Raw genomic sequence first — 21,834 nt, 5'->3', positions numbered from 1 at the left:
TATATATGGTACATTGGTACATATATACCACTACATATGTATATGTACAATATATATACCATGTATTTATTTATTTTTCCTTTTGCCCAAGTCTGTAAGTCCTGAGGACTCTGAAAAGAAGCGAAACAATTATCAAGCCTACCGAAGCTTCCTTAATCGTGAGGGTCCAAAAGCTCTGGGTTCCAAAGAGATACCTCAAGTAAGTTTGGCTACAGCAGAATTTCTGCGTGTAGCAGTGGTGTACATCGTAGACTTCCCTCCAGTTCTTAAAAGTGATCTAGCAAGTATTAACTAAACTATTTAAAAACTGGCGTGTATATATATCTTTTTTTTTTTTTTTTTTTTTCAAATAGAAAGTATATATTGGGGGAAAAAAGCTAAACTGGAGTGCAGAACAGTGACTATATGAAAGGAAATACACTGAGAAATGAAACTCTGTACCTGGTTTATAAAGCCATTATGATGGAAAATAGTTACTGGTCTTTAAGTTTGAAGTCAGTAAGTTTGTCAGTCCTTTAACGCTGTGCTTTAAGCACAGCATGTTAGTCATAGGTACGATAGGGACAGGTAAACTGTGAAGTTTCATTGGCAGCTACTCCTTTTAATAGTTTTTGAACTTCTACTGCTACTACCTACATTCAGGCAGGTTAGGCTCACTTTTAAAGTTGCATTGAGCACTTGACATGGTAGAAGTTTAAAAAGGTTTGTGGTGAAAGGAGTAGGTGTAGAATTGCATCAGTTAATGGCATTTTCTACAATTTTATGGTTCTCAGGGAGCTGAAAACTGCTTGGAAGGCCTGACATTCGTAATTACAGGAGTTCTGGAGTCTATTGAAAGAGATGAGGCCAAATCTCTGATTGAACGTTATGGAGGAAAAGTAACTGGGAATGTCAGCAAGAAGACAAACTACCTGGTTATGGGACGAGACTGTGGCCAATCTAAATGTGAAAAGGTGAGTAGTGTTGTGCCTGAGCTAAGCAGAAGTGAAAATGTGAATCTTGTATGTTACTGTATTGATTTCCAGTTTCTCCTCTTAAAGGGAGTGCTGTCAGACATGGGATCTGATTTTTGGGTGGTTCTAAGGGGGCCCAGAAGTTGGACTCAATTATTCTTGTGGGTCCCTTCCAAGTTGGGATTTTCTGTGATTCTATATATACATACAGAGATTAACAACAGCAACACAACCAAAACAGCTTTTTGTTGCTCTTATTTTGTGTTCCTAAACCTAACCTTCACTGGAAAGGACTTTGAAGTGAATTACGTAGATCTCATTTACCTCTTAATTCTTATTTCCCTAGGCATCTGCTTTAGGGACAAAAATTATTGATGAAGATGGCCTATTTGATCTTGTTCGAACTATGCCAGGCAAGAAGTCCAAATACGAGCTGGCAGCTGAATCAGAGGTTTGTGTGTTTGTTATAAACTTAGTTGTGTGTCACGTGTTGTTCCCCAAATTGCAGGGAGCTTTGATCCCTTTTGTTCCGTGGACAGCAATCTTATGATTGTCAGTTTGACCTACTAGGTTAAAAGTATTGGAAATGAAAAAATTTACTCAGGCTTTAAGGGTTCTGCTTTAGAGAGGTAAGGTTTATTCTAATCAGACATTTTACATTTTTAGGTATCTGACTGAGGGGGTAATCGTATCTTCTTAGATTAGGCTTCAGTTTTAAACACTGAGCCTTTGTTTATTCTTTGATATGTGGTACCTGGAAAGGCCAATTAAAAACTCCTACTGTAAATATGGGACAGCTACTTGTAAACCATGTGTATAGATAATGGATTTAATCTTTATGTGGTACTTACTGTAAAAAAACAATAATAAAGTTTTTATGCACAATTAAATCTAGCCTGTAATGGCTGATAAAATGTTATTAAAAATTCAGTTAGCTCTAGCATGCTTGATGTTCAGTATAGATACTGCTTTGTTGTTTCTGATGCGGCTGTGGATTGTGTGTAGATAATATTGGTACCTTCAGGAAAAGCAGCTCTAAGCCTGTACTAGCTAATTACTTAATTCCCTTTTGAATCGCTTTGGGTTGAATACTTTCAGCTTATTTTTAAATGACAACTGTGATTCTCTTTAGCCAGTGTGTGTTTGGAAAGCATTTTATTTATGGACCACGGGTTGTTCTGTTCCTGCTCCCTTCATCCTGTCACTGGCATTAAGTTGTGTTGTTTTCTTTTTTTGGTGCTCAAGCTTGGAAGTGTTGCTTTGAGAGCTGCACTTCTGCTTCATGCGTGTCTGATGGCCCATTCTTTACACCTTGTCAGTCATCTGTTTTGGATTAGTTTGTTTAATGACATGTCAGGCTCAGTGAGTAAGGAGATGGCTGGAACTTTTATTCTTCTTGGACTGCTCAGAATGTTTCCTGCCTCTTCTGTGGGCTGTGCTACAGAACCAGGTGACATCATGTTTAACAGTGGCTTATTTTTCAAAGAACACTCTTTAATCTCCTCTTGGAAGTTGTGTTTTTTTTTTTTTTTTTTTAAATCAATACAGAAGATTTGTTACTTTTTTAAGCACTCTTGTGCATATGTGCAAACATAGCATGTTTGTTTAATGTATTTTTTTTTTCTGGAATTTTTTCTTTTAATTTTCTTATCTTTTGTTTTCCTAAGGCAAAGAAAACAGAGTCGAGACATAAAAAGACACCACAGAAAACTGAAGCTGGCAGAAAGAGTTTTAGCCCCCTCAAAAGGGAAGCTGATACTAAAAGAAGAAATTCTACTCCTGAGAAGGGAGCTATCTTCAAATCTGCTAAGAAAGAAACTGCTGCTGTTCGAAAGCTTACAGACTTTAAACAGCAAGCAGTGGAGAAGAAAGAAGTCCCAGAACCTAAGGGGAACTTGGTCTCTGAGATTAATGAAAACGGAACAGAGAGATTGCTATGGGTGGATAAATACAAGCCCACATCTCTCAAGGCAATCATTGGACAGCAGGGTGAGCAAAGCTGTGCCAACAAACTTCTCCGATGGCTCCGAAACTGGCACAAGAACACCTCAGAAGATGGACAAGGTGACCAGCGCGGTTAACTTCTCTGCTCTTCCATGCCAGTCACGTTGCTTGGTTCTGTGTGCTGACACAGGTCCTTTGAGAGAGGGGAGCAACTCCAGAAATCAGGAATGAGTCTAAAGTCAAGTGCATTTTTTAGCAGCAGTTGAACCCGAGGGTTTTGTTGAAGCAGTTGTTCACTTATCCCCTCCATTTTCCCCCCAAAAACAGAACAGCAAACTGAAGATAGTTTTTTCAGAATCGTGATGTTTTCTTAAATGTGACTATTACCAAAATAGACTAAAAGAAGCTGGCAGTGTGTATACATATATATACACGTACATGCACTATGTGTGTGTATAAATGTAAAATACATATAATATGCCCTCACTCTGAATTATTTTTCACCATGAGAAGTGCTGGCCAGTGCTGACCTGTGTACACATGGTGAAAAAGTGGGACAGCAGTACGTCTACAGGGCTGTCCTCATACGTGGGGGAAGAGATGAATTGTTAAGGCCCTGGTTCTTTGTCAAGTAGCCACTGTCATGCATAGTGCATAATCCTGTAGACAGTTTTTTGTGATAAAATAGCATATAAGCTTCACTGCAACCATAATAGGTAGTGTTTTTTTGTTCTTTTATGATGTGGGTGTGAGGAAATGGCTGGAATAGTTGTATTCCAGTAATATTTCTCAGTTTAGAATCTCTGCAAGTTTTACCTAATAGGGCCTGAACTGCTTTTCCCCATATGCTTAGGATGCAGATGTGCATGTATTTTTTTTGACACTCATATCAATCCGTAAATGCGGAACTCCAGTAATAGTTAATGTCCCTAAAGATTTACATGACATGTGCAGATTATTTGGTAATATATATGTAGATAAAAGCTGGAATCTTCTTTTATAGCAAAGGCCAGCAAACTTGGAGGCAAAGATGATGGTATTAGCTCTAAGGCAGCATTACTTTCTGGTCCACCTGGAGTTGGTAAAACCACTACAGCTGCTTTAGTTTGTAAGGTAAGTCCACATTCAGAGTTGTTCCTGAGAGTATTTGTTTTGATTCTGATTTGTGTTGATTCCTTAGCTGGATATGTGCAGGTGGCTATCCCCTAAATTACCAAGTTCTGCTCCCAGCCTAGCTCTACCTGGTCATGAGGGCCACGAGAGTGAGCAGGGGGCTGGAGCACCTCTCCTCTGAGGGCAGGCTGAGGGAGTTAGGGTTCTTCAGACTGGAGAAGACAAGGCTCCGGGGAGACCTTACAGCTGCCTTCCACTACCAAAAGTGCACCTACAGGAAAGTTCTGGAAGGACTGTCTCTGAGGGGGTGTGCGTAGGGATAGGATACAGAGTAATGGCCTTAAACTAAAAAGGGGTAGGCTTAGAGTAGATAAAAGGAAGACATTCTTTACTTTGAGTTTCCTTAATTGTGTTTTTTTTTAATATATCTAACAAAGAGATATTTCCCAGACTGATTCAAATTCAAATATCTCTTTAGGATGACAGAAGTTGACCCGGCTGGTGTCTGTTGCTAAATCTGAATTTAGGAATTTGTGAACTTAGTGTTACGCTGTGCTCAACTGTTTCATGAGAGTCAGCAGGGGGTTCCATACTGTAAAAACACTCTTAAAGCTAAGCACTACTACTGACTTTGTAGATCATTTTGTTCTTAAGTGACTCGCAAGAACTCTCTTAAAATATGGTATTAAGAATTTCTCTGGCTAATGCTGCACCTGGAGCTGGGTGTGCTGACTTGGGCTCATTTCTACACTAGCATGGTATTTTTTGCCTTTAGTTTGCAACTTAGCTTGCTCACAGCTGCCTTGGGTCTCCCTGCAGAGCATTTCACTGTGCTCCCCAGACACAACTGACAAAACTGGGTTATCCAGGCCCCAGGAACAAAGCTGTGTGCAGCATGCTGCTGCGGCACGGCGTGCCCCTGGCAGGAGAGTTTGCTGATAAAGGAGCAGCTGGGTTGAGGTCTTGAAGGGAGTGACAGCCAGCCCAGCCCTGCTGTGCAGTGATCGGGCTGCTGGGGGAGCCATGTATTTTCTAGCTGTTAAATAGTTAAGTTTTTATTTCCATCAGCTTTGAGGCATGCAGCGTGTTTCTTCTCCTGACTCTGAACACAAGATTTTAGTATGTATCTGGAGATAGTACAGAGCTTAGTCAGCCTCAGCTCATAGTTCTGTTAATCTTTCACAGCTAAATCTGTGCCTCTGACTTCTTTATGCAAAAAAAAAAAAAAAATTGTGTTCTTTTGGGCACATCTCTTCCCTGTCCTGTTGTAAGTATTTTTGGAGTGTGAGAGAATAGTAGTACAAAGGGAGAAAGAAATCAAAGCTGCAAATTAGATCTGGAAATGCTGTTAGAAGAGCTTTCTTCTTCAACTCTCAAAATGCTGTTTCTAATTGAGTATGCTTACACTCTTCTCACTGATCTGTTCTCATTTTTGTGTGTCTGAACTAGGAACTGGGGTATAGCTATGTGGAGCTGAATGCCAGTGACACTCGGAGTAAGAACAGTCTAAAGGAAGTAGTTGCTGAATCACTTAATAACACCAGCATCAAAGACTTCTGTTCTGGTATGTCTGTTTGAAGGAGGATTCTTGTGCTAAGTGTCTGGTTACGGGAGGGACAGAGCTTCCTTCCTGCACAGCAGTGTTAGGAAGAGCATCAGAGAATCAGTTATTAACAGTAGCCCAAACTACTAAGGAGCTCTGCAGTTGCTCTTGTGATGCATGGGGTTTAATTCTTGGAAGATACGCAATGCCAGCTCTGTTCTGTGAACATAAATTCTGTATCAGCAAGTGGTAGAACAAGAACAAAAGGTTCATCAACACTTCCGTTGTGTGGGTTGGGCTCACATCAGTATAAAGTGTGGGGTAAAACTCTGAGCAAGCCCCTATTTTATTCCCGTGGGAATAAAATATTGCAATCTTATTCTTTTGTCCATGTTCATTTTCAGGCACATCCTCATCAGTTAGCGGGAAACACGTATTGATCATGGATGAAGTGGATGGTATGGCAGGCAATGAAGACAGAGGAGGGATTCAGGTGAAACTGCTACAGTTACTGGCTATGCCATTGCTGAGAGTGCACACCATATTTCATGCAAATCTACTGTCCTTAGCCTGTGGTCTGTAGAGTCTCCAGAGTACAGTTCTCCAGAGTACCTATTTTAGAAGTCTGTCCTTCAGACTTTAGAAGTCTGAAAGAACTATGGAGTGGTAGAGGTGGAGAAAAGACATGGTTTGGTTTGCTTTTAAAAACAGAAGGGGGGAAAAACCCACCCTCTATTAACAAACTCAAGAGTGTGCACTGCAGATGTTTATTTCTGGACAGGTGAATTTGTCCCATGGGCTCTGCAACTGGTACTTGTTCTCTTCAGCAACTCAGTTTTAGCTTCTGAAGATTTCCTGTGGTCACATGCAGTACTTTGACAATAAAGGGCATACAGACCTTTAGCTCAAATACAGGTATTCATGTTGCAAGAATCTGAAATTGATTTTCACCTTCATTAGAGCAAACAAAGTTTGCTTTGGTCAGTCTACTAATGCTTAAGCCTTAGGGCTGAGCTCTTTGGGCTTCCTTATTGTTTGTGGCAAGGTGTGTTTGAAAAGCAGAGTGCTCCCTCTGGGCATGCACAGGCTGGGTCAAACTGATCTTTGGATGAACTGATCTGGTCCTTCTGGTGGACAGCTGTACTCTGGACTATTTATCTTTGTTGCTTCTTGAAAAATGGTCAAAACATGATTGCTGGTAGTGGAAGCAGATTGATGCACCAGTACTGCTGCAGCTGAATAGAATAACAAGCAGATAAAGTAGGAAAAAGGGGGCAAAGTTTTCAGTGTGGAAATCACAGTAGCAAGTATTTTATAGGCTTGAACGTGACAAGGATTTGATTTAAGGCAGGGACTGATGCTGCTTGGTATGACACCTTAATCATTCTTCTGAGGTACCTGATGCGATTGTTGTGTTTAAATTGCAGGAGTTGATTGGTTTGATTAAACACACAAAAATACCCATCATCTGCATGTGTAATGATCGAAACCATCCTAAAATTCGTTCCTTGGTCCACTACTGTTTTGATCTTCGTTTTCAGAGACCTCGTCTAGAGCAGATTAAGGTAAGAAGGCTCTGTGGGCTACACTGAATTACCATCAGCAACTTCTGTCTCCATGTGGCAGAAGTCTTACAGAATTGAAAACATTACTTGAAACTTAATGGATTACCTCACTGAGTATCTGCTTTACCAGCAGAGTTGTCTCTTTCTTTGGGAAGAAAGACTCAAGGATTCCAAAGCCTTTCAGATTTAGAAGCCTATCTTAAATATATCCAAAGACTCTTTTTAGATATCTTTTTTTTTTTTTTTAACATTTTATGTTTTTTATACCAATGAGAAAGGCTGACTTATGTTTTAGAAGAAAATTATTTAAATTATACTTGGTTCAAAAAGGGGAAAAAAATGCAACTCTCTGATGTGTCAATGTGTTCTGTAGTGGAAAGGAATTAATGGGAATTTTCTGGTGACAATTTCTTAGAGAACTGTATGTGTTACAGGGTGCCATGATGTCTATTGCATTTAAAGAAGGCTTAAAAATTCCACCACCTGCTATGCATGAGATAATCCTGGCAGCAAATCAAGACATCAGACAGGTCAGTGCCAGTTCAGCATTAGCATCAGTTCAGAGAAGTATGAAGTCCGTGACTTCAGTGTGGTATTTGAATGGTGCTATTATTTTCAGGTATAGGGATCCTGTTGTTTTTTTTCTGCTCAAGTCTTAGTCTTTCCTTTAAGTGCTTCTATGCTACCAAATTATCACTCTTGTTCTCTAGGTTTTACATAATCTTAATATGTGGTGTGCGAAAGATAAATCATTGACTTATGATGAAGCCAAAACAGATGCCAGCAGAGCTAAGAAGGATATCAAACTGGTGAGTGTAAAATACTGGACTGGCTTTTATTGTGACGTTTTGATGCAAATACTGGGCTTTATAAGCATCTTCTGAAATAAAGCACTAATAGCCTAGATGCAAGGAGCTGAGTAATGTTTTTGAGAAAATGTCAAGCTTGCCACAGATAGTCGAAGAGCAGTAAATCCAGGACAGAGTATGTTTTTTGATATACTGGTCTTCTAAGAAAGATGCAGTTACAAAGCTCATACTTTGCACTTTGATTCTTTTATTTAGGAGAAAATTCTCATAATGTCAGAAGTAAAACTCACTTCTCCAAACTAGCAAAGTGCTATTCATAAAGTACATTTAAAAGTAGAATAAAGAATATTGAGCTTGTGCTGCTGAGTCCAGATATTGTTGGGTGCAATCACTGTAGTAATTCTGTGCTGTGTCTTGGTGTTTGTTTGACTTGCAACCCAGTGACTTCTTGAAATATTTACTTAGGGCCCTTTTGACGTTGTCCGGAAGGTTTTTGCTGCTGGAGAGGAGGCTTCCCGTATGTCTCTCATAGACAAATCTGACCTTTTCTTCCATGACTATTCCCTAGCACCTCTTTTTGTCCAAGAGAACTATGTACATGTGAAACCAGCAGCTGCTGGGTGAGTTACTCTATACCTTCAATTGACAGTTTCATGCTGGGGTGTGAAATTAGACTAAAACCTGTTTCTGCTATGTTATAAAATCAACTATTTTTTCCCTTCAGGGGAGATCTGAAAAAGCACTTGATGCTCTTGAGTAGAGCAGCTGATAGTATATGTGACGGTGATCTAGTGGACAGACAGATTCGTAGCAAGCAAAACTGGAACCTTCTACCAACACAGGTGAGTGTTCAACGCTCATTTTATGTGCTTTACAGTATGGGTGTGTAATATAGAAGGCTGATCCCTCAAAACTGAGGTCTCTGGGTAATTTTGAAGTTCATGCTTCATGTAGTATTCTTCTGTTCTGCTGGGCAGTAGAGCAGCTTCCACATAAGTACGAGGTTGAACCCATGCTGTCACATGAAATGAAGTCTCTGAAACACTGAAACTCGAACCTTCTTTATCAAGTGTGATAATGTGTGGCATGTGTGAGTTCTGACATGCGGTTACAAGCCTACTGGGTTTTGTTTCCTATTCCAGCCTTTTACCAGGCCAGTATTTCTCCTAAAGCACAGAGGACTGAAGTTTCTTCACAGTACCTCTTTCAGTGATCACAGAAACGTTGACAAGATTTGTGTTAAAGGATCATGTCTGGCACCAGAGAATGTACCATAGATAAGCTGGCAGGGACCTCGGGAGGTCACTGAGTGCGTGCCCACCCTGCTTAGTGCAGGTCCAAGTGACAAGTTGCTTATGTAGCCTTGTACTAGGGATCTCTAAGTAGCTGTGTTCTTTTGAAATGTCTCCCTCACCATGTCTGTCTGCTGGAGATGATAATACTTTTTTCACTTATTTGTGTGAGGTCAGCTGTCTGCGTGACTGTACTTGGAACTGGACAGGAGAAACGAGCCATTTTAAATAAAAGCTTTTAAAAACCCAGACCACTTCGCAGCTATTTTAGAACATAACAAATAGGGTGGTACAAGAGATGAAGCTGTAACCTGAAAGTGGTAGAATGTAGATGAGAAACAAGGAAAGTTCTCTTAAAACACGCTATTTAGAGTGAGGAGCTTTCTGTGTTCGCTTACTTACTTCCAATGAAACAAGTGGAGCAGTATGTCTTGGTGTCAGCGAGACTAAATTCATTGTGGTTTAAGTTTGGCACATATTACATTTTTTTTCCCAGGCTATTTATTCGAGTGTTCTCCCCGGGGAGCTGATGAGAGGTTACATGTCCCAGTTTCCTGTCTTTCCCAGCTGGCTGGGGAAATTTTCATCAACAGGCAAACATGAGCGTATTGTCCAAGAACTGGCAATGCACATGAGTCTCAGGTAGTACTGACTCTTCTGGTTTATATCAGTAGGGATATCTGGGGGCACTTTTAATATAGTTAACTGACTTTGTTGGAGGCTGTTTTTTTTCCCTTCTTTTGTTTTAAGTTGGGTTGTGTTATCCCTGCCCATGGCAGGGGGGTTAGAAGTAGATAATCTTTAAGATCTTTCTCAACCTGAGCCATTTTGTGATTCCCCAGACTTTCTTGGGGGCTGAGTTCCTTGTATCAGGTTATTCCTAATCCAGGTATGACAAAAGAAATGGTACAACTCAGCTTGCAGTTAACTCTTAAGGCAGCTGATTCACCATTTGGTGAGAGCCCACCTACAGGTCGGTTGTGTTTAGAAGTGAGCTGTGAGCTGCTGTAGAGATTGACTTCTCTTTCAATTTGACCAAGAACGCAGATGTGCAAGAGGACAGTAAACATGGAGTACCTGTCTTATCTGCGGGATGCACTTGTCCAGCCTTTGAAAGACTTTGGAGCAGATGGCGTACAACAAGCTATAACCTTCATGGACTCTTACTGCCTGATGAAAGAAGATGTTGAAAATATCATGGAAATAAGCATGTGGGGAGGCAAACCCAGTCCTTTTTCAAAGCTGGATTCCAAGGTAAAAAAAAATTACTAGTAAATTGTTTTCTTTATCTTAAGTATTTTAAAAGGAAACTTTACGATGATAGTCATGGTATGGTATGCTGTTGAAAGGCTGACGCTGGGGAAGATTTAAAAAAAAAACAACAAACATCTTAGTAACTATAATTTGAGACTGTGGAAGCCCTTTGCAGCTCAGCTGTCAAACATGCTACTAAGGGTTCAGGGACGTGTCCTAAAAGATAAAGGCTGTGCTTCATTCAGCAGTCCTTCATGTTGCCTCTGAGGTAGAGGATCACTGGGAGTCTGCTGTGTCAGAGGCATGGTGGAGTGGAACAGAGAAGGGAAAGGGAAAGCAGGATCATGCCGGAGCTTTCTACATGCAGGCTCTGGACTGCAAGCTCTATCAGCTTCTCGCACTGCTCTTGAATGCTTTCCTGTTTCCTTTTGAGACTTTTTGTTTGTATCCTTTTGTAAAAACAATCAACAAATGAACCAAAAACCACAACCTTCTGGTCACATCACCCCCAAAGGAAAGGCGAGGTAGACTCTTGGCTAGAGTTGGTTAGCTAAGCTGATGCTCAGTGTCTCCTTCCCACCACCTTTCACAGGTCAAAGCCGCTTTTACGCGTGCCTACAACAAAGAGGCACATCTGACTCCGTATTCCCTGAATTCTGTGAAGGCATCTAAAAGGCAGTCAACATCCATGGCAACCTCTGAACTGAGTGAGGACCTGAATGTGGATGAGACCCAGTCTGATGAGGATGAGCAAGACAGTGTTGAAAGCGATGCAATGATTAAGGTGACTTAGTATCCTCTGCTAAACTGCATGCTAAACTTTTTCTTAGTTAACTAAAATGTCTATAATGTGATTCCTGGAAGGGGAGGGGGGAGATGGGCAAACCTCCCCTCTATTTTCCCCCATTGATTGCGTTTTTGACACATGCTTTTTGTCAGGTTACAGTTGAATTTTAAACTGCCCGCTTATTCTGTTTGTAGCAAAAGAAGGCGAAGTCTTCCAAGCCTCCAAAAAGAGAGAAAAACGAAGAACCAACAAAAAAAGAAGGGAAAAGGAAGGAGAAAACAAGACATTAAACACAGTCTTGCTCTGGATGTGGCTTTGCTTATTTAACTTCTGTCAGGAACACGAACGCTCCACTGATGTAGCTGGGAAGGTAGAACCAGCGCGTTGAAAATGCTCCTCTTATAGAGGTGATGTAGCTACTTATTCTCACACTATGCAGTGCTGTACTTACTCTTAATGTGCTACGTTACAAGCTATAAATATTCCTGTAAAAGAAGCACCAGGGTGCCTGAACGTGATACAGATGCGATGCTTAGTTACCTGGTGGTTTTGCTACGTCTTCGTAGGACTTCCATTTTTTTTTTTATAAATCCCCTGTTATTATGTGGTGAAATCTTGTAAATAGTACATGATGCAAAAAATCTGATTTGCATATTTGTACATTATAGGAATTAAGCAGTATATAAGATTACAATAAAAGGTGTTTCACGCAAGTTTTTAAAATTTTGCTTAAGTTCCTGGAATGTTTGTCTCTTTCCTTTCCTTTTGAGGTTCTGGCTTCTCTACATATGTCAGGATGTGGTTGGTTTTTTTTCCTTAGCTTTACTTTTGCTCAGTTAGAGACGCAGAAAAGCAGTGAGGGATTTAAGCACTGCCTCTTCAAAGTTTGGAACTAAATGTTATATCTTTAATCAAAGCTAGAACAGAATACCTAACTACTAAGACCTGTTTAATAGACACCATTAAATAGAAATTAGTGATTAAAAACTCACTTGATCTTGGATAAGAGAACACTTAAGTCGTCTGCCTCTCCCATCACAAGGTGCCCCTTGCCTTTGGTGCAGATGAAATTTAAGTTTTGCTTGGTAAGATTTTAATTTAATCAATGGGGTTTATTACTATAATAAATCAAAGTACAAAATTTATCAAAAGCTAAATATTTACAGATTATCACAAAATAGAAGTGATACGGTTGTTGTTAAATCCCAGTGGAGAAAACATGTGATGCAGTGATAGAGTTCCTTGCAGCTTGCTGAGCAAGACAGGCTGTTCTGAAAACAAACAAACAGTTAGTCAGACCCCACAGTGAAGACTCTGATAGCAAACTACATGATTTTCTGTGAGCAAATAGTATAAAAATAAGGTCAGTATTGTGAATTTATATATATACAGGCACCATAGCACTTCCCATTACTTTGTCTTTATAGCTAAGTTTTCATATAAGGTATCTGCACCAATACATCAGCCTTCAACTGTTCGAGTTAAATGAGGAACTTTGTTCATACATCTTCAGTTACCAGTTCAAAACCGAACTGCTGGATCCAGGTGTGAGGTATAGACACTGGGTCTCATTCTTTGAAATAAGCGTGTCAAGCCAATACTATGTTGCTGTTATCCTGTGATAGCTTCTGTGTTAAATACGTTTGGAACTTACTGTGCAGATTGTTTCTCTATTATGGAAACCCTACAGCATAAGATCACGTAACCTGCATTTCAGCTCTGTTCCTTCTAGTTAGCTCTTCCCTGTTCCCATCCTCCTAAAATCTGCTGGCTGATCAGTAGAAGGATTTGCTGAGATCTCCAAATTGCTCCCTGTGCCACTAAAACACAGCTGGGGTCCAGGAACGCATCAAACCGGACTGCTGCAGATGATAACTTGGTCATAAAGGTAAACCAGTTCCAAAGCCTCACGGGGGAATGATGTAGCAGCTAGGTTACTTGCAGTCCCAAAAACTACTGGGCTGTGTGCACTTGAGTGCAAATATGTGATAAATCTGCACTTGAGTGATCTGAGGGATAGAGGCCTAGGCTTTAAGTTAAATTCTTGGAATCCTGAGCTTTCCTTGCTGGGAGAGACTTGAAATGTCTTCTAGAATAAGCCCCATTAAACAAAAACAAGCAAGCAAAAGAACCCAAACACAATACACCATGAACACAGTCTCTTGTACATACCTGAACTTACTGGTCCGTGTCTTCTTGTTTGAGGTACTGTGTGCAGTCACTGATTTTCTTAAGATGAACAATGTTAATTCTTTCAGAACACATTGGACATATATTTTCACTCTGTAACATGCTGTTTTAAAAGAAGGGTGACAGATCAAATGGTAGGTCTAACGCTAGAGAACCTGTAACCTCCAGTATGTAAAAATAAAGGCTAGAGCAACGCATGCTTCTGTCTAGGTGGAGAAAAGTATTTTGTTTTTGAACATTTGAGGAAGGTTGCTGTTTACAGGGGCATGAGGAAAATGTGGCCGTTAAGAGCACAAAGAAAGCATTGGGGCTAGAACGTAGTTTCTGGAGAAGCAGTTCCTGACTGCAGAACAAGCTACCCAAGCCCATTCCCACACAGGTGGGTGTTAGGGACCAGTGGTGGGAGCAGTGTTAGCATGTGCAGATTCTTGTTTTGGTGGCTGCTGCTGTGCCTGGTTCACTTGAAAGTAATGTTCTGGCAGTATGTTTGATGAAATGCTCAGGTAAGGGTTTTTTCCACCCTCAGAGGCTTACTTGTTTTTAAGTACCAAAGGAAACTTTGCTGCTAAACTATGAACAAACTAAGCTTGGAATCCACCAACAGAAAAAATGAAATAAGAAATCCCAACTTACTTCTTGAATTCTGAATAGAGGGCAGGGAAGTCACAGTGGGGGCAGACTGTCCAGTCATCTTGTACCATGTGCCGGCCCTGCACACAAAGGCAACGAGTTATTAAAGGGTGTGTACTGTCCTAGCAGGCTGGGGGCTGAGGTGGTGATCTATTACTGCAAGAAAGTCTCAGCAACAGCATCCTAAAGGTCTTGAATTTAAAAACACCACCACCACCCCACCATAATGCTGTTACTTATTGCATAAATTCTGTGACTAGAAAAAGAGCTCTGAAGGAGACAGCTTTTTCATTACTATTTGTATTTCCTTTTTTTTTTTTCCAAAAAATAAGTACTAAATTACCTCTTTAAAATTATTTTAGTTTGGCAATTTTGTAATGCTATTTACAAATCTGTGTGGAGAGGGCTGTTTATACATTTACTGAGGTGTTTTTTTGGTGTTACATGATATTCAAAAAATGTCCCCAAGCCCCATCACCTGAGCCTGAGGGGTGCATTTGACCTGAAGCAGGGATTATTTCCTTTTTTTGGTATGGTTTCCAATTTGCTCTTGATGCAGAGAATTCTTATATAGGTTGGTCAACATAATAACATGCAACAGTGCCTTGAACTGTATTCAGCAATTTATGCTCTAATACAATATGCGACAGTAAACTCTGATGCTTTCAAAAGATACTAGAAAATTCTGCAGTCCTCATGATGCTACAACTAGCTGTGATGTAATTGAGCTATAGCGAAGAGACGGCCTAATTACGTGAAATGTACACGAACGGGTACTTTGGTTTTTGGCTTACAAAGATGTATTTAAAAACTTTTTTTTCCCTTAAGATAGTACTTCTGAAATATTCTGGTAATCCAATAGTTTTTAAAAAAAGCTATTATTAATATCTTTTGTAAGACTGATTCTTTAATTTTAATAAAGAATGTTTACTTAAGCAGGCATGGAATGCTGGAGTTAATCTGTGATTGCTCTGTAAATCTAGTATGACAAATCACTTCAACCTTGTAAAAACAGTGTTTGTAATGATGCTGGTAACAGTGAGAGGCATAGCGCTGCCGCTGCGAAATGCGCTCCATGCCTCTTCAATGTACTGTAAAGAATTCTGAAACAAAAATATTAGGGCTTCTCATTCTTGTAATCAGTAGTACTGAAAAACCAAACCAATAATAAAGTTTGGGGCACTTGCAGGGTTTTGTTTAAATTCTGGGTGGTCCTAACAATAGAGTTCTGAGGAGCCTGTCCCTTTCCCTTTTATAAAAGCAGTCCTGGCAGCTTGAAGTTCAGGGGAGGAGAGCTTCACAAGCACTTGCCCAAAGACCAAAGGGGAACTTTCACATCCACCAGTAATGCTCTGCCACACATGAGCTGCACCCAACTCTGCAGGTGATGGGTGTTCAGGGCAGTCCTGGCACACAAGCTGTTGTCTCAGGGAGGTGAAGCCTCCCAGAACCACTCTAATATTAACTGTCAGCCCCTAGGGGCCAGCACCAGGTAGGTGGTAGCCAAGGCCGCTGCTGGGTGTTCCTTCAGTGACAGCTGAAGGCAAGCATGAGCTTCACTTGTTAGCAGCTTGGAAAAAAAAACAAAAAAAAACAAACCTTATGTTGAAACTACAAACACAGTGAAGGTTCTATTTTTAAGTACTAGAAGAATTTAAAAAACCTTTGCGCTCAGCATCACAGCCAGCACTCACGGTGGCAATGCAGTAAGGCAGGCTGTTCTTGCACCCGGGACACAGGAGTTCACACTCAGGGAGCTGGAAGGCGCAGTGCGGACAGGCTGTCGTTGGCTCTTCTGCCTCGGTTGTGTCAGGACGCCTAGAAGTAAGGCACCAGTGGGAATAAAAATGCAAGCTCTGAACTCAAATAAAGATGTTTTACAATGCTTTTGGTACTTAGCAAGTGTTTTTCCTTTTAGCTAGCTGCATGGCTTCCAGTTGCTATTTTGTGTTCTACCAGATAATTTCCTGCAATTATCGCCTGAGGTTCATCACCATTATATAAAGTCAGAATTGGGTCTCTTTTTTGTCTAATTGTAAACAAGGTAGCTTTTTTTTTTTTCTTTTAAAGCCCTAGCCTATCCTGATACTTTGATAGCTTTCTTTCAGAATTCCTTGTCACAAAGTAACAAGAATTAAAACTGCCATCCTGCTGGGCGAATACCGCATCACAAGCTTATTTTCATTAACTGCTTGGCCAGACATCCTGCACCTCATTAAGGGGAGGTGGAAGAAAAGGGTGTGTGTTTTTTTTTTTTTTTCCAGGGCTTTTACATGGCCTATTAATGTTTAATGTTCTTGGGCATATTTATAGATAAATAATTTAGATTTACTTTCAGCATTTTTTTCATTTTACCAATGAATGGGGTACATTTTTCTAATGCTTAGCCTAGCAATTTTTGAGACGAGGTGGCTTCCCATGCTATCCTGACAGTTTGTAGGAAGACTTATTTCACATATACTTAACATGAGCATGTATGTGCCTGGCAGTGGCCTATTCTTCTGTTTCTGTTTATACCTGAGGCATGGATAAGCATGATAGACTAAGGACAAGTCAACACAACTTTTAAAATCGATGTCCTATTTTTAGAAGCTTCCTGGAATTTTCTAGAAATATCAAAGAAATATCAACCAGCAGTAGGGATGGACCTTGCGTGAATTTAAAACAAAATGGTTAAAAGACACTAAGCAGGATAGGATAAATGGTTCTCACAGGACACTGCTCTGTTCAGCATGCTCATAAAATATGATGTTGATGCCAGCTCATAAATAATATTGAGACTTAATATCAGCCAGCATCAAAGAATTCCAGAAGAACTTTGAGACCAAATGACAAGAGAATATAAGGGGTGGGGGGAGCCAGGGCAACCCTTTAGACCATAGGCTTTAGGAAAAAAAATAACATTGCAAATAAAACCTTGATATTAGGTACATCTGAAAACACATATTAACACTGCTCACCTGACCATTGCTTCAATTTTCTTTTTGTATTTCGGATCTATTTTATTTCGATACTCAGGCCTCATCAACATGGCAGCAAAATTGAAGGCTGAGTTCTTCAGTCCTGCTCTGTGACACTCAATTACTGTTGAAGTCAAAATTGGTACGATGTCTGCAACAGAATGAAATAATACCAAATATTTATTTACCAATATTAATGTTGAAAGCCTTTGAGCTACTAGGGCTTAACATGTATTGATGAAAAATGACAGTGTTTATCTCCTGCCTCACAGTGCAGTTGCACAAATCTGCAATTCCCATAACCAAAAACGTTTTCACCTCTCACTGCCTTGCACTTCTGAAGCCTAGCCTGGCAGCAGGACGGTTTTGATTACAAGAATTTCTCACAAATCTGGTCAATGCTATTTAAAGACATAATTTTTAATGAAGTATTTGGAAATGGTGGCTGTAGAAAGATAAAACAAACTGGGATTACAGCTGACCTGTGACACAGCGAAGGGCCTGTGTGCACATGCAAAGACATGTACTCACTGTCAGTACTGTGGGCATATGTGACAGGAGTCTGCACACAGCAGTTTCAGAGAAAATTTGTCGAGATAACAAAAACTGATATTTTATAAAAACAAGGCTGATTAAAACCTTGTGATAAAGTCACAGAATGGATCAGTTCATTACATACGATCCTGAGACTTGTACATTACTCAGTTAACTTGGTGTCGCAGTCACAGTGGTTTCAGGAGGCTGTCAATGAGGGGTGAGCAAGCCGTGTGTTGAAGGGCTGTGCTGTGGAGGAGGGCAGGGCACGCTGACTGCTCTTTGTCGCCTGTGCAGTAAGATTGCAGGAGGACGATGCAGCTCTGACACAGTGGCTAACGAACTCCTCTACGCTGCCAGTACTTACGTGACGGGAACTTGCTGATGTTGTTGGCTACACGTATGAGCATGCGCGCTCCCTTCATGTGATCTCCACGTTTCACATGAGCCTGGAACACAACAAACAGCAAATTAACTGCAGCCTCCAGAGAGTATGCATCCATACCTACACTTCAATAAAGCAGACACTGTGCAACAGATGTGCAAACTCAGTTTTTAAGTTCAGTACCTTTACTAAAATATAGCTGTGTAGAATCATAAGGTTGGTAGCCATCTCAGAAGGAATTTTAATCTTCTGGGTCTTTAATTCTGAATACATACTGAAAAGAACATCATGTGCATTTCGGTAGTTTCCTTAAAAACAAACAATACCAAACAGTAAATTTAACTTTTCATAACAATTTCTTTACTAATATCATAAAAAGAAGCTAGGCAGAAAGCTATATTGACTCTTAGAGCAAAACCTTTGCATGACAATTTCTTTGGAAAGTCAGAAGCAGCTGCTTGTCACAGTATCCTAAACGGTATCAGCCAGGGAGTTAAATAACAAAAACATTACTCTTGCAGAAGATGTCTAACAGCAGCAAAATACACGTGTAAATGACAATTTTGCATAATAAAACTTAAAAAATGGAAGATGCTGTATCCCATACATTGCTCCCACAATAGAGAAAAGGTTCTATGAGGGTATCAGAGCACTGAGACCTGTTACCTTTTTCTGTTCTTCAGTGTCAGGTATTTAAAATTTGTTGCTTAAATTTTAATGTAAAGAACTTCTACTTTATCATTTCCTCTGACACCTCCTTCCCTCTGCAACCAAACAAGCCCCAAACCTTTCAGAAATGATTTACATTGAGTGTTACTTCACTAGATTACACTGCTTCAAGGTTACTGCCCCAGATTTTCCAGAAACCACAGGATTCCATTGACTTATCAACACAGCTGAATTAGTTGTTTCAGCAGTGGTTTTTCTCTACATCTCTACAAAGCAATTTGTTTTGTTTCGTTACAGACTGCCACTGAATCAAGCTGCTGTATTGATGTGACAGCTGAGTATCACTCCCGAATTGGTTGCTGGAAAACAGCATTAATTTTTCACGCTGTGTTACTGACTCTCAGTATAGCATGGCCAGTCTTAAAACCAGGTGAACATAAAATGGCACACCCAAAGGGAAACACCCAACAGTACAGGCTTATGTTTAAGTCTTAATGGATTTTTAAGGAAAAGAATAAACGACATTAGTGAAAATTTCAAAACCAAACTCGCTGAAATCTCCTGAAGGAAGAGGGGAAAATCTAAACCTGTGCTTCTGCAGAGGAAGCGGTTACTGCAAGACAGGTGACTTTACTGAGAAAAATGCACTGCTTATGTACACACTGCTGCAGAACACATTGATACTGGCAGGGAATATGCCATACAACACAGGGTACTGCATTTTAGGAATATATTTTCAGATTCAAAGCAGCTAGTGAATTGAATAATTAGCCCCCTGAGCCTTTACATTTCTTGCTTACATAATTAGCACAAATGAATTATTTACTGCTATGATGAATTGGAAAATCGTGCTTTTCAAGGGCATAAGAGATTTCCCCCCCAGCTTAGCCCCATGCTAAGGAGCAGTCCATAAATGTTAATTTCCATGGGCATAACTGTCCTCTTGTTCCTGAGGCTGCTACTTTTCCTTTAGAGATATCTTTCTTAACTTATATGAAATGAAAAGTGAGCAGTGTTACAGTAGGGCTGTCGCCATGGTTACAGAGAAACGCAGCTAATGGAGGAGACAGAAATAAAGGCTAGAAACAAAATTAGCTAGTTTATTTTTTTCTGTTTCTAACTTCAGGGGAAAACATGGCTTAAGTAAACAGGTATCTGATCCTTCAGCAGAAAACATCTCCTGTACACATCTCCCACTGAAAAAAATCAAGAGCTTAAACGTACAAAGACTAAAGGATCAGTAAACTGCTTGCATGTAGTTTAACTGCAGTTCTAATGTCTGTGCTATACAGATAAGCAGAGTTGCAGCTAGACTCCATTAATAAATTTACTTGAATATAAGGAATGCAGCTATCTTCCATAATTTTCTGTTTTCCAAGCATGTAACATGCAGTTACGAGTCCCAGTCTTTTCACAAAGGCTACTTCAAAATCAAAACTAAACTTGAATATAATTAAAACTTTGTATTTACGGAACAGATTTGTTCTAAGGCTATACAGGATATATTATACAGTGCAATCCTGTATCAATAATGGTACCTGCAGTACTGCAAGGCTGTAGCATCAGATACGTTGTGAAATCAGGAAGAGAAAGGCTTACCTGAGCACTGCTCCTCCCTGGCAATTATGATAGCAGTCCTGGCAGCTTCTCGGTACTGCTTCAGTGCCATGTACAGGCGGAATAGGTACTTGGCATCCTTAAGTAAACGATACAAAAGCAATTAATACTGACTAAACACATACTGTGGTGTTGCCCTTCTTGACCTGCCTATCCCACCACCACGCTTTCCAAAGGCCGTGGACAAGCTGCCCTGTTTGTGAAGTGCTGTCCACACCACCAGGCTCTAGCCATGCTGCATTCTTTCCTCCGGGAGCTCTGGCTGCTCGGCAAGGGCCAGATGAACGCCCTCTGAGGGCCCCGGGGTTAGCTGCCCCCCCTGTGGGTGGAAAGCTAACAACTTCCGACCCAAAGTCATCTACGGCAATAGAAGAGAACCAAAGGACTCCAAAATCTTCCTCGAGATGCTTCAAGTTGTGTTGTGGCTCTAGATGCAGATAGTGCTTAGCGTGAATAAGGATGACTACAGCTGGTCATTAAAGTGTGTATTGCACCAGGACAATAGGGTAGACACCCAAGACAGATAGAAGAGTTGAAAATTACGGGGACAATCAGCTAACGAAGTGCATAAACCTTCTGATTTGCTACACTACATACTGTTAATATAACAGGACTCAAGAATGGCAAATGCATCAAAGGATTCAACCAAGAACTGGCAATCCAACATCAAAAAAAGTAGTGAAATCTTTTCAAACCAAAACTTTAAAAAACAAGATGGCAGTATGGGTATCCAAAGTTCTAGCACACTCATCAAGAGAACTGCGCTTCCATGAGTACTTTGAGAAAACCCTCAAAACCCTTTTGTTATTCCTAAAAATACGGCCAAGATACAAACTGCAAGGTAACATAGCCTTGCTTATGATGAAAAGGAACAATTATTAAAAAAAATAATAATAAACTGGCCTAGGACCACTATTTTATATCAGTGATTTCAAAAATGGAATAAAAAAAAAAGTGCATAACACTCTTTGAAATAGTCAAGATTAATTTAATCTGCAGTATGTACATAATGGTATGTTCCCAATTTAAATATAGGCAAATCAGAAAAAAAAAAAAAAAACAAGACACTGGTAGCTTTATGGACAGCTTAGCAAAACCAAACCAAACAAACAAACAAAAAAAAAAAGAAGCCAAACACAACTAATTCTGTGATATTATTAGTAAAAACCAAACACTTTCAAAGTATATATTTATGTTAAAATAATACAAAAAAATCTTTAGAAATAATTGGATTAATCAACATTGTGCTGTTCTCTGAAACACTGTGTAGATTTTGTATGCAAGTCTCAAACACACAAAAAAGAAGAAATTCAAAGGAAGAGAAATACGAAAGGTATAAATAAATTTCCTGATAAAGAAGACAACTGCAAATGTTAACTTCTTACTTGAGAGTCAGGGAAAAAAAAAAGAAAAAAAAAAAAAAAAACAAGAAAAAAATCACTGAAATAAAAGCAAGAGAGAAAGACTAGTATACAGGAAGAAAAAGGGAAAATCAAAATTTTTTTTTAACTCTCCATATGAGGCAAAATGTTAAGTGACTGAAAGTAAACTAATGATGGAATGGAATTTTAGGTAACACTCAATCCAAA

The 21,834-nt window shown here is 39.9% G+C and overlaps 2 protein-coding genes across 8 annotated transcripts in view; one reads left to right on the top strand and one right to left on the bottom strand.

The window, feature by feature from the left end:
* Nucleotides 1–11,993, top strand: part of RFC1 (replication factor C subunit 1) — a 39,303-nt gene extending 27,310 nt beyond the window's left edge. For all 4 annotated transcript variants that reach the window (XM_084518392.1, XM_084518393.1, XM_084518391.1 and 1 more), the window contains 16 exons: nt 92–199; nt 774–953; nt 1,300–1,404; nt 2,621–3,017; nt 3,901–4,010; nt 5,460–5,574; nt 5,958–6,046; nt 6,981–7,118; nt 7,553–7,648; nt 7,829–7,927; nt 8,393–8,547; nt 8,652–8,769; nt 9,716–9,861; nt 10,260–10,473; nt 11,066–11,257; nt 11,455–11,993. In XM_084518392.1, coding sequence (XP_084374518.1) covers nt 92–199; nt 774–953; nt 1,300–1,404; nt 2,621–3,017; nt 3,901–4,010; nt 5,460–5,574; nt 5,958–6,046; nt 6,981–7,118; nt 7,553–7,648; nt 7,829–7,927; nt 8,393–8,547; nt 8,652–8,769; nt 9,716–9,861; nt 10,260–10,473; nt 11,066–11,257; nt 11,455–11,550 — 2,358 coding nt within the window. In that variant the 3' untranslated portion in view covers nt 11,551–11,993. The remainder of the gene's footprint in view (nt 1–91; nt 200–773; nt 954–1,299; nt 1,405–2,620; nt 3,018–3,900; nt 4,011–5,459; nt 5,575–5,957; nt 6,047–6,980; nt 7,119–7,552; nt 7,649–7,828; nt 7,928–8,392; nt 8,548–8,651; nt 8,770–9,715; nt 9,862–10,259; nt 10,474–11,065; nt 11,258–11,454) is intronic.
* A 358-nt stretch (nt 11,994–12,351) lies between these two features.
* Nucleotides 12,352–21,834, bottom strand: part of WDR19 (WD repeat domain 19) — a 37,265-nt gene continuing 27,782 nt past the window's right edge. For 2 of the 4 annotated variants that reach the window (XM_084518386.1, XM_084518389.1), the window contains 7 exons: nt 20,228–20,324; nt 18,143–18,267; nt 17,942–18,023; nt 17,041–17,191; nt 15,775–15,898; nt 14,084–14,160; nt 12,352–13,553 (listed from right to left, as the gene is read on the bottom strand). In XM_084518386.1, the coding sequence (XP_084374512.1) occupies nt 13,439–13,553; nt 14,084–14,160; nt 15,775–15,898; nt 17,041–17,191; nt 17,942–18,023; nt 18,143–18,267; nt 20,228–20,324 (771 nt within the window). In that variant the 3' untranslated portion in view covers nt 12,352–13,438. The remainder of the gene's footprint in view (nt 13,554–14,083; nt 14,161–15,774; nt 15,899–17,040; nt 17,192–17,941; nt 18,024–18,142; nt 18,268–20,227; nt 20,325–21,834) is intronic. The other 2 variants (XM_084518387.1, XM_084518388.1) reach the window with 2 other exon arrangements.

The sequence above is a fragment of the Aythya ferina genome (assembly GCF_964211825.1).
Source record: "Aythya ferina genome assembly, chromosome: 4".
Lineage (NCBI taxonomy): Eukaryota > Metazoa > Chordata > Aves > Anseriformes > Anatidae > Aythya > Aythya ferina.
Note: the sequence above shows the minus strand (reverse complement) of the source record. Positions and strands in the feature narration are given on the sequence as shown.